The following is a 14,826-nucleotide window of genomic DNA, read 5'->3' on the forward strand; positions in this document are numbered from 1 at the left end:
TCCGGAGCCAGAGTCAACCACCCAAGGGAGGTATGTTCCTAGTTCAACCATACTGCAGTCTACATTGGTCCGCTTACACCTCTACCACCTGCACTCCCAGACCTTATTCCCGGCCGTATTTGGAAATGGGAAACGATGAAAACCCAATTGAAGAGCATTCTAAATGTTAAATGAGTGGGGAAATTGAATGCAGAAATAAAATAATGCTTAGTTTTCATTGTTTCCAAAGCAAATAAAAGGTTTTCCCCACCCTACTAACCAACAGGGCCACGAGGTGAAAATGGTCTACTGGCCCATCACATCAACTATTTCCTGTGTTTAATACCGATGTTTGTGATGTTTTCATCTGATGTTTTATTTTCATTTTCAAGTTCCATATTATATAAGGTGGATCAGTTACAGCAGAAGGCTTTCACAGATCAGGTCTTACATGAAAATCATTCTAGACAGCACAATAAGAAAAAAAATAATGTGACTTCTTACTGTTTTCTGGCAGGATGGAACCGCCCCCCTGTGGATGGCAGCCCAGATGGGACACAGCGAGGTGGTGAAGGTCCTGCTGCTGCGCGGTGCAGATCGGGATGCTGACAGAAAAGTACGTCACTCTCCAGGAGACGATTGTTGTTTGTAGCTGTTCCCGACAAAGCAGACTTACTTGCTGCATTGATTTATATTTAGTGTTTTTGTCAAGAGGCCAAAGTAACACTCAGCCGCTTGTGGAGCCCAGCAAGATGATTAGGTTGTCAATATTATCCTATTGTGATAGGACACTTCTGGCACTTTGGTTCATGATATTGTTGCTGAAGCTAAATCCTACTATGAGAATATTGTGAGAATAATGCCAGGGTTCGTAGAGAAACACATTTGATGGTTGGATATGGTGAAGTAACAGCTACATTTCTGCAGGAGTAAATACTTTTCTTTTTCAATATTAACACAATTGTGTACTTTTAACATTTTAAGGATGGGTCAACTGCATTATTCAAAGCCGCCTATAAAGGACATAACGATGTTATTCAGGAACTTCTCAAGTTTTCTCCTTCACTTGGTCTTCTCAAGGTAAAAATAAATCAGTCTTTTTTACATTAGATAGATTATATTATTTTGTGTTTTCACCCCCAAAACTATATTATATTTTTAAGGAAAGCCCTTTATCTATATATTTTTCTGACTTCTGCTTACAGAACGGTTCGACAGTCCTTCATGCAGCTGTGATTGGTGGAAATCATAAGACCGTCCGGATTCTGCTTGAGGCCAATGCAGACCCCATGCTGCCCAATAAGGTGAGCAGATTGAAATAGAGGTTATCAATAACTGATAAATATACATTATTACATCTTATTATTATCATTGATTAATTAATTAATGAATTAATAATAAAATACAATAAGGCTGCAAAAACGATGCATAAGCAAAATCAGTAACAACAATATAGTGAATGTTTGATCTAATAATAAAATGATCGTCTATTAAAATGTTCTTTATATTTCTAATTCCCTTCACAGAACAATGAGCTGCCTGCAGATCTTACAAAGAGTGATCGCATCCTTAATACTTTACATCCAAAAACTGTCAATGGGGAAAGTTTATGACGACCTTGGACAACTGTGAATAACCCTTAGAGTCAAGATCCATGTGCAAAAAACATATACATATGAAAACCATGTGGTGCTTTCTAATCAAGACATCTAAAGCTGATATAATGGAGACTAATAAGCCTATTAATATGCACCAAAAGTATTTATTTTCGATTGTTGATGTTACTATTCTCTATATGTTGTACTGTTTTTTGTGCTATAGGTGATGAAGCATTAAGACATATTTAGCAGGTTTTTATTTGCCCTTTGTAATGAATGCAATAAAGTGTACATTTGTTAGGAGGGTCATTGACATTACCATTGATTATTTCAAGGTGAAGTAGTGACACATCCAGGACAACACCCAGACATGAGCACGCCCACTGTTGACAATGGAAAGACGACAGACAAAATAACAATGTCACGTGTGAATCACGGAAGTTCAGATCAACGCTAATGCGGAAGAGAAAACAACTTGTCTGCTTTGTATTTTTATACCGTCTACTGTCTAACCAAACTGTCAGAAAGGACCGACAGTGGTACGAATAATAATATTTATGATTTGAGGTGATTTGAAAGGATCAACGTCAAGTTAAACTAGTTACCTACATTTTGAACGTCGCGGTAACACCCATGGCTGGCTCATCGCTACAGGTGAGTGAAAACTTTGATCAGTGTATAAATTAACTTTAGATTACGTAAGAAGAGGGCCACGATCAAACTAACTATCAAATTAATACATGGTGTTATAATAACACAAGTCATGACACTTTGATGACTTCATGAAACCAATGTTTTATTATTCGGCCATTTTAACACACATCAATAGTATCAACATAACATTGGGGTTGTTGTTTTTCTCTTATCTTTCTTCTCCATTTATTTGCAGAAAGCGATAGATCTTGCATCCAAGGCATCAGAGGAGGACAAAGCCAAAAACTATGAGGAAGCCCTTCGATTGTATGAGCATTCAGTGCAATACTTCCTCCATGTTGTCAAGTGTGAGTAACTCATTTATAATCCTATAGAATTTAAGTCGACATAGCATAACGTCATGTATATTACCTATGGAAATGCATCATTATTATATTTTATCTTGTTATTATGTCTTCTCACTTTAGATGACGCGCACGGTGACAAAGCAAAGATTAGCATCAGGAACAAGTGTAAGGAGTATCTTGACCGAGCTGAGCAGCTGAAGGAATACCTTAGTAAGAAAGAGAAGGCTCCCCCATCCAAGCCAGTCAAAGAGTCCCAGTCTGATGATAAAGGGTGAGAGAGCCAAAAGGATCGCTAAATCCATAGCAGGAGCAATAGCCGCTAATGGATATTTATTTAATGATGATATTTAATGACATTCATAATTTATTCATAATGTATTTTTTTAACTTGTTGGTTGTTAATAAAAAATATTCTCCTGATGTTTTCATTTCCATAATTCAAATGTCGACAAGAAACCATCCTAGAAGTTTTTTTTTTTGTTCTCTTAGGAACGAGAGTGATGGAGGGGGTGACGATCAGGAGAAGAAAAAGTTCCAGAATCAGCTGTCAGGTGACCATTCAACTAAATGAATTAACATAAGTTAGCTCACATGTGAAATAATGCAGTCATGCTGTCTTTCATAATTTTGACTAAAAGCCAGAAGTACCGCCATGTGTGTTTTGAATCGGTCCTTATCTTCCAGGTGCCATCGTCATGGAGAAGCCGAACATCAAGTGGGATGATGTTGCAGGGCTCGAGGGTGCCAAGGAAGCTCTGAAGGAAGCTGTCATACTGCCCATTAAATTTCCCCATCTTTTCACAGGTACAGAAAAAAAAGTAACACAACTGTAATAATACTGAATAAATGTGTAGTAAATTTGATATAGTGACTTTATGCTTCAATATCAATAATTGAAAAATCTGGAAACTTGCAAACTATGCGTTTTTGCAGGGCCGGCCCGAGGCATAAGCAAACTAAGTGGCTGCTTTGGGCCCCCCCGCCACCCCAAATTATTATTATTATTTTTTTCTTTTTTCAAGTTCAGTAAACCACACATAGTGTTTCACTTCAAATATGAGAGTTTAAAACTGATTTATGATTTCAGTACCCTCTGGTTAAAAAGACACTGGTTTGTATAACAACTATAACTATATTAATACAGGGGTGGATTACCCTCTCAATGGGGCCCCAGATCAGATGCAGATGTGATACAGAATGTGATATGTCTTAATATGGCTCCCTTAATCAAACAAAATTGGTGGATTGATGTCTGAATGGGGCCCCTCAGGTAAATATCACACAATATGTGATGTTATATATCTAAAAGCCCTCTAAATCATGAAATTCTGCTTATGCCGTCTGTGTGGAACCCTGAATGTATCTAATCAAATATGGACCAAAATATAGGCCTTTAATGTAGACTTATGGTTTGGGGGAAGCTAAACCCAGTGCTATATTAGTTTGCTTGTCCAGGCCCTGCAAGTCAGGTAATAGGCTATGAATCTGAACAAATTAAGGTATTGCCAATCTCCAGCTGGCCACCCCCAAGATGCACCAGAATACAGGAAATCACATCTACCAAATTCAAAATTTTCAGGGGGAGGACCCCCAGACCCGTCCCACACCCCAATTTACACCCACTGTTGCACAAATTGTAGGAGGGGGGTCTTTATGCTTCTTTGCCCAGTGGACAGTAGTTCACAATCCATTCCTGTATTCCGTATTCCTGTATTCCGCTTAGGACCCCACAAAAGGCTTAGGCCGGCCCTTTTGGTATCGTTTGTAATTTTCAAATACAAAAATGGTACTTGGCACTGAAACAATACAAACAACTTTAATTTTCTTAGTTTATGGCCTTACTTACTGGCTTCCTTTTTTATTTTACTTGATCTTCTGTCCAGGAAAGAGAACTCCCTGGAGAGGGATCCTGTTGTTTGGGCCTCCAGGTACGGGTAAGTCTTACCTAGCCAAGGCTGTGGCCACTGAGGCCAACAACTCCACCTTCTTCTCCATCTCCTCCTCCGACCTGGTGTCAAAGTGGCTGGGAGAGAGTGAAAAGTGAGGCCCAAATTTCCAAACACACAATAAATACAAAACCACAAAAAAACAATACTAAACTACTTTTTTTTTTTGTCTGAACCTCTGTCCACATTCTTCCCACTAGGTTGGTGAAGAACCTGTTTTCCTTGGCAAGAGAACACAAGCCGTCCATCATTTTCATCGATGAGATCGACTCTCTGTGTGGCTCGAGGAGTGAGAACGAGAGTGAGGCGGCCCGCCGGATCAAGACGGAGTTCCTGGTGCAGATGCAGGGTTAGTAGGAAGGAGCTCTCAGATGCATGTCAACGTCTGACCTCTTCGCTGTGTGATCTACAGCAAAACATTGAAATGCTGTCCTCTATGATTGCAGGCGTTGGAAATGATAATGATGGAGTTCTGGTACTGGGAGCCACTAATATACCGTGGACACTGGACTCGGCCATAAGGAGAAGGTAGGGTCATTACATAATTAAATTCTCATGTTACCTTAAAAAAACCTTGTTTCTAACAAGACATATTTTATTCTTGCGGCGAAACATGTAACTCTGAGTGTGTGTGCAAGGTCCAGTGTGATTGAATGTGGGTCATTTCAATTGCGCCATGATTTTAGGTTTGAGAAGCGTATTTACATCCCTCTGCCTGAGGAGCACGCCCGTACCTTCATGTTCAAGCTGCATCTGGGCGCCACCCGCACCGACCTGACTGAGGCAGACTTTGTGACTCTGGGCAAAAAGACTAAAGGCTACTCCGGGGCCGATGTCAGTATCATCGTCCGGGACGCCCTCATGCAGCCTGTCCGCAAGGTTCAGATGGCGACTCACTTCAAAAAGGTACATTTGCCTTTGAGACAAACAACAGCCAACAAGTGCAATGTCTTTCACCGAAAGTTTTCTTTTATAATCATGCCTTGGTAGCATGCATTAGTTGCCATTATCTCTCCATCTTCTTTCCAACACTCAGGTGCGAGGGCCCTCCTTGAACAACCCAGACACGGTCGTTGAAGATCTTCTGACCCCATGCTCCCCTGGTGATCCTGCCGCTGTTGCGATGACCTGGATGGATGTTCCTGGAGAGAAACTTATGGAGCCCGTTGTTTGCATGGTATGAATTCACGCTGCTGCTTGTCTGATTGTCTTGGTTTGATTTTATGTAGTTGAAGGGGTATGTTGACCAGGAGATGTCAGGTCTCCTTGTTTTAATGTTTATTTTTGGACACTTCTCTGATTTTCCCAGTAGAACACAGAACTCATTTTAATTGTTTGTGTGCTTTCTGACGTGTCATATTATGTGTAGGCTGACATGCTTCGGTCACTGGCCAGCACCAAACCAACGGTGAACGACCAGGATTTGGAGAAGCTGACGAAGTTTACAGAAGACTTTGGTCAAGAAGGCTAACAATGCTCACACTGGACTCTCGCCAAATCTTTCCTCTGAATATATATTTTTTGTATATCCACTAGAATCTATCCTCCATATTTTTTGTGCAATTATGTAACTCATCGCTATGAGTAACTTTACTTTAATTTACTTTTAAATGGGATTCACCTATGTTTTTTTTTTTTTTTACTAATGAATGATGCCTTTGGATAAACACTCAATTTTGCCTTTGCTTACAAGCATTTAACTCTTCTTCAGTGGATGGAGAATTATATTGCACAGGGGTGGGGAATACATCAAATCCATGTGTTTACTCTTGTTCAGTTCAGCCTGGGACACTTTCATGTTTTTCAGTACTGAAAGGAACACTTGCAGACATGTTAGCTTTTTTCTATTAATATATATCTATATATAGATAGATATATATTCATCTCTATATCTATATATAGAAATTGGAATGTTTTAATGTTTTCTCCCAATTATACCATTATTTACTGAGCTAAGTGGTGAAAAATTTGCACTCATTAGTTTAAAGTACGTTGACTGGTTTAGGGATACAATCAAATTAAATAATTGGATTTTTTATTTTCTCTCAAACACTCAGGGTTATATACTATCTTTGTTATATATATGTGTATTTTGGGGATTTCTTAATCTATGCAATATTTAGGGTTTGAGTTTTCACTGTTTATATTTATTTAAAAACGAATGCGCTGCATTGTAACATCTTTCCGTACTTTTTGGATTTTAATGGGAGCGTTTTGTCATGAATACAAATAAAGTGACTATGGGACACAGTTTTAATGTTATGAATATATTTAATAGTTAAAATTCACTTCCTTGCTAAATTAAGGTAAATGCAGGTGAGCAAAAGTAGAAAGATGAATGGATATCAATTAAAGCAATGGATGAAAGACCAACTATTAGATATGTGAACTAAAGCACTAAATAATTGCAATAGACAGGCCTACTCCTATTGGCTGATGATGTAAAACGATGGTGCATTGAAAAGGTTGTGCTTGACACAATTTAGCAATAGGAATGAATATAGGCAGTTCATATAAAGAACAGGTATCAATCATTTTACCAAGCCACTTGGGAGTGCAGGACGTATTGAGGCTAAGTGAAGAGTAGTAAAAGTGTACCTTGTACCTGATCTATTTGCACATACAATTTCTACCAATACAAATACATTATATCATACGTCGGTGAAAATCAGTCAAGAGTGATTCACCAGCTGCCAGCAGAAAATACATGAAGAAATATGGCATGCAGTTAAAGCAGTCCAGGAGAGTGAATTCCCTTTTCACACAGTGAAGTCTAAATTAAGCGGTTTGACTTCACAATGATGACATCAGAAGATACGACCATGACCTGATACCTCAAGATGAACATAATTAATAATTCATGCCATATTCTTATTTTTGCATCCAAACATATAATGGATGTAAAAACAAATCAAAGCTGTAGAAATCGGTTTGGTATAGGTAATGCAACAGAAAAACATCAAGTTACTCAAATAAATAGTAACTAACTTTTAAATGGCTTCAACCAATAAACAAGGTCAAGAGAACCTGAAATGTAATTTAACCTGAAATGACTTCTCTCTCAACATTTTTCCTATTCTTTAACTCTTTAGAATACATTCAATTTCATTTGAAACAGGGACTGAGCATCTGCCACAATTATTTTTTTAAAGTGCTAATAGTGTTATATTAGAATATATATAAGAAGCCTTTGGTAAAGACACATAAAAGGTTATTTCACTGGCACATAAACAATCATGCCTAACATTGAGACTTGGGTTTTGACTATATGGGGGGAAAGGAAGCTACGATATCAGAATACATGTGCTATTACTGTAGTTTGTGCAAGCAACGAATGGAAGACACTAGAAGACGGAGAACAGAGAGCCGATGGCCAATCCAGTCGCGGCACCGGCAAGCATGCCCAATGCTACATCGCCGGTGTCATCGCGCTGGCGCTCCTGAACGATGACATGGTTCACCCCCTGGTGAGATGGGTAGACTCCTGCTGAACACACAGCAGGGGTTTTTGGTTATGGGCGCTAATGGTTATTTTTTGTCATAACCTGCATAATGAAGGAGGAAACGGCAGGAAAATATTATTTCGTTTTCTAGTAAGTAAAGAGAAACAGCCGCTCCTGGATAATGACACAACCATTTTCCAAAAACATGTTTCAAAAACTCCCAATATCCATTTTACCTTAATAAAGTTAGTGACCGGTCACATGAAGTGTATACGAGTGTATGAAGAAACTCCAGGGGTATGTCCTTGCTACTGGTATGTCTGACCTTGGTACTGGTAGGGGTATGACTGATCCTGGTACTGGTAGGGGTATGCCACAGCATAGGGCTGCCCGTCAGCAGAGTACACAATCTGGGTAGCCTGTGGCGGAGGTGTAACATACTCTCCATATGGATTATAAGCCTGGGGAGGGAAACAAATTAATAAAGAATCATCTAAATGATAACGTAAATGCACTTAAGTAAATGCATATCCCCTCCCTTAATGCACTCTATTTACCTGAGGAGGGACAGCAAATTCTGAGTAGGGAGGAGGAGCAGAAGTAATGGCCTCCTGAGCAAAGGCCATCTGGGGAGGTGCAAGCACCTACAACAAGAAAATAAACAAAAACACAATGCTTTTAAACTCTTAATCAACCCTGTACATGGGACGGGGGCACCATTATTATATTTTGACATTTATAAAACAGGACGCTTTGGAGTACTTCATTCCACCTGTATCCAACTGTACCTGTTATTACTAACAATGATGACATACTAAGTTACTTATATCTAATCCTGTGTATTAATGAAATCTATAACATTACTGTTCTTTTTTAACTTAATCAGCTGAATATTATTCAGTGGCACTTAGTTTGAGCATTTTTTCAAACTGTACAAATACAGGTGTCCCGTAATAGAAAATGAATGCAAACCCTTGGATGTTATCGACCAATCAAAATGTAACAATGCTGTTGAATAATAGAACAAAAACAACAAGGTGTTACCTTTCCAATGTTACCAATGTCATGAATGTGCTAAATAACAGGTACTTTGAACAATACTTTGAGCAAATTGTGAATATTGGGGCAAGCAAGAAATGAGGCCTGTCCCCCTCTAGGAGATAGACATCCACCCATCTATCCATGTCTAATGCTTGCACTGTGGCTGAAGAGTTAAGCAGCCAGTGTCCTAGACAGCACAATCAGCTCCATCTCTTAGGTGTGAATCTCTATACCGATTTTGAAACTGATTTCATGCATCATATGTGTTCTGTGTATCGCCAGACCCCTTGCAGGTGAACATCTTTGGGGGAGGGTAGCACTCCGAACAATCTAAGAAAACTCACCGCATTAACTCTAGCATCTTGAAGAGCCATGGTCCATGCTCTAGAGAAGGGGAGAAAAAGTCGATGGTGCAACATATTACTAAAGGGTTTATCTTGATTGATCTTGATAGAGGGTGACTCAGAAAGTGACAATGCAGGGTAAATTAATCAATGAATATAGTGATATACTATGTAAAGAATGATGTTGCTAAAGAGATTCCTCTTACAGAGCATCGTCTGAGCTATCTGCACAGAGGCTGATGACCCGTCCATCTCGACAAACTATCTGGAGCAAGGAATCACAGCCTTTTCCTTCTGGTGGGTTCAGATCTATAGGCGGCACACACAAACACAGGATAAACACCAATGAGTGTGAGTCATCTAAGAAGTCCAAACAGACCACAACAACACAGATTCAGTTGACGTGTACCTTTACATGCTTTGGAACCACGAATGTTAATGCAGTCGACCCTCATGTGGAGATCATCCTCCATGTCACGCCGATCTTGGTCATCGTAGAACACGAGTCGTCCATCGGCCCACAAGTCAAACCAATTCCTCTTCCATCGACGCAATATGGTGCCTAGGGTAAGCAAGCAGTTTTCAGCAAATGTCCATTATCTACCATTGGGACTAGATTAGATTAGACTAGACTAGACTATGGTAACGTCATGCACTCAAATATCGAAAGTCAACATATGATTTACATCAGGTTTAATATTAAACCAATTGGACTAGCACTACTTACTCTGACGATGGAGCCAACCGCTTTTAACCATCGACATCCTGGAAGTAGAAACTTCAAATGACCTAAAGGGAAAATCATACATAAGATTTTTTACATAGTAGTTTATATTGTTGTCATTACGAAAACAACAATGACTTTATTGTATTGAAACTGTAGGCCGACCCATTTCGTTTAGCCTAACTAACGCTATTCTACGTCGATAACATCGGGAGGTCCTTCGTATGCTTCATTGGAAATCAAAGTAGCATTGAAGCATTTCTGTACAAACTAAGAAAACAGCCCACAAAGTCCTTAAGCTCTCTAGTTTGACGTACTTTCATAAAGTCCTAGGCGGACACGAAACGGGAAAGGATCGTGTATTTGTTTTGAATGACGGGACGTCAGGTGATCCCGGCTGACGTCACCACTATGTCACGTGACAACACGATGGGAAGGGAGCTGGACTTCTACGAGAGCCAGTAAAAATCAACATCAACATTAATTATCACTTTCTTGTTGTGAACCACACTTTATACTCAAATTCGTGGTAAAAAAAATATGAAAAAATCAGTTAAAGAAATGACGTACATGCGCATTTTAATACGGCGCTATCCGTGCTAGTTGAGCTACGCACTGCGTATTATTAGTGAGTGACCCTTCCTTCTGGCCCAAATGCTCTCCGCTCCAGAGAGGGTTGCTCACACATCGCCACTCACCAGCTCAAACTAAAAGAGACATTGTGATCGAAGTGTAAACTAAAGGCAGGATCTTCCGGGCGGTCAACCCCGGGGTGCAAAACGCGCGCACCGCTTCTCCACCCGCCGCCAACCTGCCTGCTCTGCAGCCCGTCGTATCAGCGAACTGCTGCTCTGAAATGGCGACGGCAATATACTTGGAACATTACCTTGACAGTGAGTATGTCTAAATAATGCCCAATCATCAAAGTCGTGACATTTAGACGCCTCGTATAACTGGCCGCGTTTTTACTCCACTTGTAAAGCTTTGGTGGGAAGGCTAGCGCCGAGCGCCATGCTACTGTGACTAGCTCCTGTAGTTCCCCCTCATTAGCTCAGCGTAACATCAATGTTTTAGAATGGCGCGTAAAGCAAAGCTCTCCCCGCTGTGAGTGGTCTTCATGACAAACACACACACACACACACACACACACACACACACACACACACACACACACACACACACACACACACACACACACACACACACACACACACACACACAAGGGTCAGAGGCTCAAGGGTGGTCGTGGTCGAGCCACAGTAATTTAGCAGTGCTGTTGTTTTTGTATGCTGTTTACTTGAACAAGTTATGAGTTTTAATGTATTCTGGATCATCGTAAAGACTCACATTCCGTAGGTTTCACTGTGTTCGTACGTTTTTACGATTGTCTGTTCTTGTTGGCAGTGGCAAACAACATGCAACCTTAAGATCATGACTTGTTGGTAGCTGTCTTTACCTTTGGGCTTCGTCTGCTGGTCCACTGTTTACTTATGGTTATTGCATCGTTATCTTCCAGCAACATCCGTGTTCTGACATTAACCACACATGTCGGTGTTAGTGTTTTTTTAAACCTTTGGAAAAAGCAATTCTTCATGGGTCATACGTTCATTGGGGTAATACTATACTGTTGTTTTCCAATCTGAAGACTGTACTGTCTTTTGCAATAAATAAGTAATTACATGCATTGCATTATTAAGGATTCATAAAATATCTTCACATAAAGTAGGCCTATCGAGAATGAACAGTGTTGATAGCTGCTGCTTTTAGATTCAGATTCATAGTGCTCCCAGAGTACTTTATTATTATTTGTTTGTCACATTTTCTCTGCTCAAGGTGGAATATATGAATGGAGAATATAAATAATTCTGTGTTAATTTATGCAGCATGGAAAGCTGCTGAATATTGAGTGAAAGTGACATGGTTTATACTTGGATGTTCAACTAGGTATTGAGAACCTGCCCTGTGAACTTCAGAGAAACTTTACTTTGATGCGGGACCTGGATAACAGGACTGAAGGTAAAAGTTTCACAGATAACATTGTAACACTGATTGTATTTACAATCTTATTTGTGCAAATCAACGTTTGGCTCCAGTTCATGATTGATGTGTAAATCAGGCTAATTCAGTTGTGCCGCATAATTTGAAATCCACTATATTTGTTGTTTTGGTATTTGTTATAATGTTTGTATTAAAGGGACAAATTAACAGCCTTGATAGTCTTGTGTCTAGATATTTTGTGTTTTAAATAATAGATTTTGTTAATTTGCCCTGTAGAGAAAAAAGGAGAGATTGACAAGTTGGCTGAGGAATACATAGCCAATGTTGTGAACTTGGCTTCAGAGCAGAGAGTGGAACATCTGCAGAAGATCCAGAATGCATACAGCAAGTGCAAAGAGTTCAGTGATGACAAAGTCCAGCTTGCTATGCAGACCTACGAGATGGTCAGTACAATACCTTATGTACACAGTTCTATAAACTATAATTTTTCAATGGGTTTTATACATTTTGTTCCGTGAATTCATGAACGTGGAAATCACTTTTTTTGGTTTGTTTAATTGATTCAAGGTGGACAAACACATCCGCAGACTTGATGCAGACCTGGCACGGTTTGAGAACGAGCTGAAGGGAAAGCTGGAAGTAAGCGGCTATGAGAGTCCAGAGGCAAGAGGACTGAAAAGTAAGCTGGGAACTTTTAAAGCTGTTAACATCTCCAGGCAGGCCCAACACAACTGTACCGCTTGATTTACATGTGTCTCATCCCGCACTCAGAGGCCGACTCCAGGGGGCTAAGAGAGAAGCGTGTGTCCAGGGGAAGAGGGAGGAAGAGCTCTGATGACGATTCTCCGAGGAAGAAGAAGATAAAAAATAGGTAATAACTTAAGTAAAAAAACTGCTTGAATGTATTAGCAAACAGAATTGATTCACACATGCCTTTCTTAGTATTCGTTATTTCATAGTATTCAGTATTCAAGTATATTTACCATATAGGTTATGACCCCTTTTTTTTTTAAGTGTTGTAAGTGCTCCACCATGTCCGTTTGTATCTACTATCTGTACTAGGGCTCACTTGTATTCTGTGAACTCCCTTTTAAAAGCCTTTCTCTTCCTTTGCTTTTCTTCTTGTAGCCCTGATTTGAGTGATGGTGGTCTTCTGCCAATGCAGCCATCGGATGTTCTAGACATGCCAGTGGATCCCAATGAGCCAACCTATTGCCTGTGTCATCAAGTGTCGTATGGAGAGATGATCGGCTGTGATAACCCAGATGTAGGTTTCTCATGATTATCTATTGAAATGATCTAAAATGTTGCATTCAGCAGGTATAATAATAGTAAAGTCTCCTTTTGTTTTATTTGCAGTGTCCAATAGAATGGTTTCACTTTGCTTGTGTTGATCTTGCTACCAAGCCCAAAGGAAAATGGTAAGAACCTTTTGCACAGCATTTGATTCATGCGTTATTTATATAATGTGATGTTTTATCAATCAACATGGATATTTATTCCTGGGTTTTTGTGCCTAATTGTTTTTTTTTTTGTTTTTTTTTAGGTTTTGTCCAAGATGCACACAAGATAGGAAGAAAAAGTGAGATTTCAGATAGGGTACTTTTATGTATTTTGAGGATATATTTAGAAAAAGTGTTATATATATATATATAACATTTTCCCTATATCTTTTCCTCATTAAAAAGCTTTTAGTTAAAGCCCAGTCCGGAATTGGGGTATAATTGTGTGACATTGTGTGTCCCTTTGCTCATTTTCCACAAATGTTTTTGTTTTTTTTTGGATTAATGAAAAAAGCTTTTTCATTACAGATGTACAATAGATGAAAGGTAAACTTAAATTTCAGATGTCTTTAGAAATCGTTTTTGATGATTAAATAATTGCTGTTTTATTATGTTTGCCATTAAGTGCCCACCCCTAAATGATCAACTTCAATCCTGGATTGTTGCTTTGACATACTTGAAGTTATGAGTAAAATATAAATCTTATTTTTTAAATAAAGGCCTGCTGAAAATATACGTATGACTTGAAACTCAGTATTCCTTACTAAAATTCTGGTTGTACTAGGAAAGACCTATGTCTGAATTTCAAATACCTACCTCTGGGGCATGCATAAGCATTGCATAACTGACTGATTCAATGTAGTGTAGTGTAGTGTGTATTATATTTTATTTTTCAATTTAAACCAAACAAAGTAAACCAATCTTTTCTCAATCCAGAATTCTTTTTTATAACATGTGCTGTACAACAACTATGTTAAGAAAATCAGTTGTGACATTCTTGGATGTATTGTGATATATTAAATTAGTCAGTCAGTGTCTTGCAAACTAAATGAGGTATGAATGCACTTTGAATTGAACTTCCCCATACAGAGGTTTGAAATGCAGGCATGGTTTTAGAATTCATCCCATAACTTTGTACATTACATCCAAATCTATGAGATATTTCTCTTTTGTATAATGGTGAAAAATAACTTTTGGTTTGAGGGGAATTATTTCCAAAGATAGATTTATTGTGTTTCCTATGTCTTGGTCACTAAAATTATTATTAATAGCTTGTCTGTATTCCTACTGTGAGTATCCATCATTTATGTGTACCCCTGATATGTAAGGAGCCAAAGTATTTTGTATTTTTTAAACTTCAGTATTTTATATCAAATAAATATTGAATTGCTTATATATGGTCTCATTTGTTATAGGGACAATGTCATTTAATCAACTGTAAATGCTGCTCACTCAAAGTACAGTCATTT

General features: G+C 38.9%; 4 protein-coding genes across 8 annotated transcripts in view; 3 read left to right on the top strand and 1 right to left on the bottom strand.

Moving 5' to 3' along the window:
• Positions 1–1,592, top strand: part of ankrd29 (ankyrin repeat domain 29) — a gene marked incomplete at both ends in the record, with an annotated part of 4,128 nt that extends 2,536 nt beyond the window's left edge. Inside the window, 5 exons of the mRNA XM_084473553.1 lie at positions 1–30; positions 497–595; positions 964–1,059; positions 1,185–1,283; positions 1,506–1,592. The exon at positions 1–30 is cut by the window's left edge and continues 69 nt beyond it. Of these exons, the coding sequence (XP_084329679.1) occupies positions 1–30; positions 497–595; positions 964–1,059; positions 1,185–1,283; positions 1,506–1,592 (411 nt within the window). The remainder of the gene's footprint in view (positions 31–496; positions 596–963; positions 1,060–1,184; positions 1,284–1,505) is intronic.
• Positions 1,593–2,034: 442 nt separating this feature from the next.
• On the top strand, positions 2,035–6,707 carry LOC311353217 (vacuolar protein sorting-associated protein 4B-like). Its single transcript, XM_084473045.1, has 11 exons — positions 2,035–2,231; positions 2,467–2,578; positions 2,699–2,849; positions 3,068–3,129; positions 3,263–3,382; positions 4,462–4,618; positions 4,725–4,873; positions 4,971–5,052; positions 5,211–5,430; positions 5,561–5,701; positions 5,894–6,707. The coding sequence occupies exons 1-11, from the start codon at positions 2,211–2,213 to the stop codon at positions 5,993–5,995; spliced, it is 1,317 nt and encodes a 438-aa protein (XP_084329171.1). The 5' UTR covers positions 2,035–2,210; the 3' UTR covers positions 5,996–6,707.
• Positions 6,708–6,828: 121 nt separating this feature from the next.
• On the bottom strand, positions 6,829–11,978 carry plekhb2 (pleckstrin homology domain containing, family B (evectins) member 2). Of its 5 annotated transcripts, none has more exons than XM_084473046.1 (8): positions 11,424–11,978; positions 10,080–10,141; positions 9,762–9,914; positions 9,559–9,661; positions 9,353–9,392; positions 8,525–8,611; positions 8,293–8,428; positions 6,829–8,011 (listed from the first exon to the last, which is right to left on the bottom strand). In XM_084473046.1, exons 1-8 carry the CDS (start codon positions 11,507–11,509, stop codon positions 7,869–7,871), a joined length of 810 nt encoding a protein of 269 aa, XP_084329172.1. In that variant the 5' UTR covers positions 11,510–11,978; the 3' UTR covers positions 6,829–7,868. The 5 variants fall into 5 exon arrangements, with proteins under 5 accessions (XP_084329172.1, XP_084329175.1, XP_084329176.1 ...); XM_084473049.1 differs by lacking the exon at positions 11,424–11,978 and adding an exon at positions 10,963–11,214; XM_084473050.1 differs by lacking the exon at positions 11,424–11,978 and adding an exon at positions 10,775–10,867.
• Positions 10,837–14,750, top strand: ing5a (inhibitor of growth family, member 5a). Its single transcript, XM_084473053.1, has 8 exons — positions 10,837–10,969; positions 12,021–12,092; positions 12,351–12,517; positions 12,642–12,753; positions 12,846–12,945; positions 13,203–13,341; positions 13,434–13,495; positions 13,621–14,750. The coding sequence occupies exons 1-8, from the start codon at positions 10,933–10,935 to the stop codon at positions 13,658–13,660; spliced, it is 729 nt and encodes a 242-aa protein (XP_084329179.1). The 5' UTR covers positions 10,837–10,932; the 3' UTR covers positions 13,661–14,750.
• The last annotated feature ends 76 nt before the right edge of the window (positions 14,751–14,826 follow it).

This window comes from Micromesistius poutassou (assembly GCF_964030765.1).
Source record: "Micromesistius poutassou genome assembly, chromosome: 9".
In the NCBI taxonomy this organism is placed as follows: domain Eukaryota; kingdom Metazoa; phylum Chordata; class Actinopteri; order Gadiformes; family Gadidae; genus Micromesistius; species Micromesistius poutassou.

Coding starts and splice junctions, on each gene's coding strand:
- ing5a (XM_084473053.1), top strand. CDS start 10,933: ATGGCGACGGCAATATACTTGGAACATTACCTTGACA. Junction 10,970..12,020: donor CTTGGAACATTACCTTGACA/GTGAGTATGTCT, acceptor ATGTTCAACTAG/GTATTGAGAACCTGCCCTGT. Junction 12,518..12,641: donor CTATGCAGACCTACGAGATG/GTCAGTACAATA, acceptor AATTGATTCAAG/GTGGACAAACACATCCGCAG.
- plekhb2 (XM_084473046.1), bottom strand. CDS start 11,509: ATGATCTTAAGGTTGCATGTTGTTTGCCACTGCCAACAAGAACAGACA. Junction 8,612..9,352: donor AAGATGCTAGAGTTAATGCG/GTGAGTTTTCTT, acceptor TTCTTGTTGTAG/GTGCTTGCACCTCCCCAGAT. Junction 8,012..8,292: donor ATACCCCTACCAGTACCAAG/GTCAGACATACC, acceptor CTGTGTGTTCAG/CAGGAGTCTACCCATCTCAC.
- LOC311353217 (XM_084473045.1), top strand. CDS start 2,211: ATGGCTGGCTCATCGCTACAG. Junction 3,130..3,262: donor GTTCCAGAATCAGCTGTCAG/GTGACCATTCAA, acceptor CTTATCTTCCAG/GTGCCATCGTCATGGAGAAG. Junction 4,874..4,970: donor GTTCCTGGTGCAGATGCAGG/GTTAGTAGGAAG, acceptor CTATGATTGCAG/GCGTTGGAAATGATAATGAT.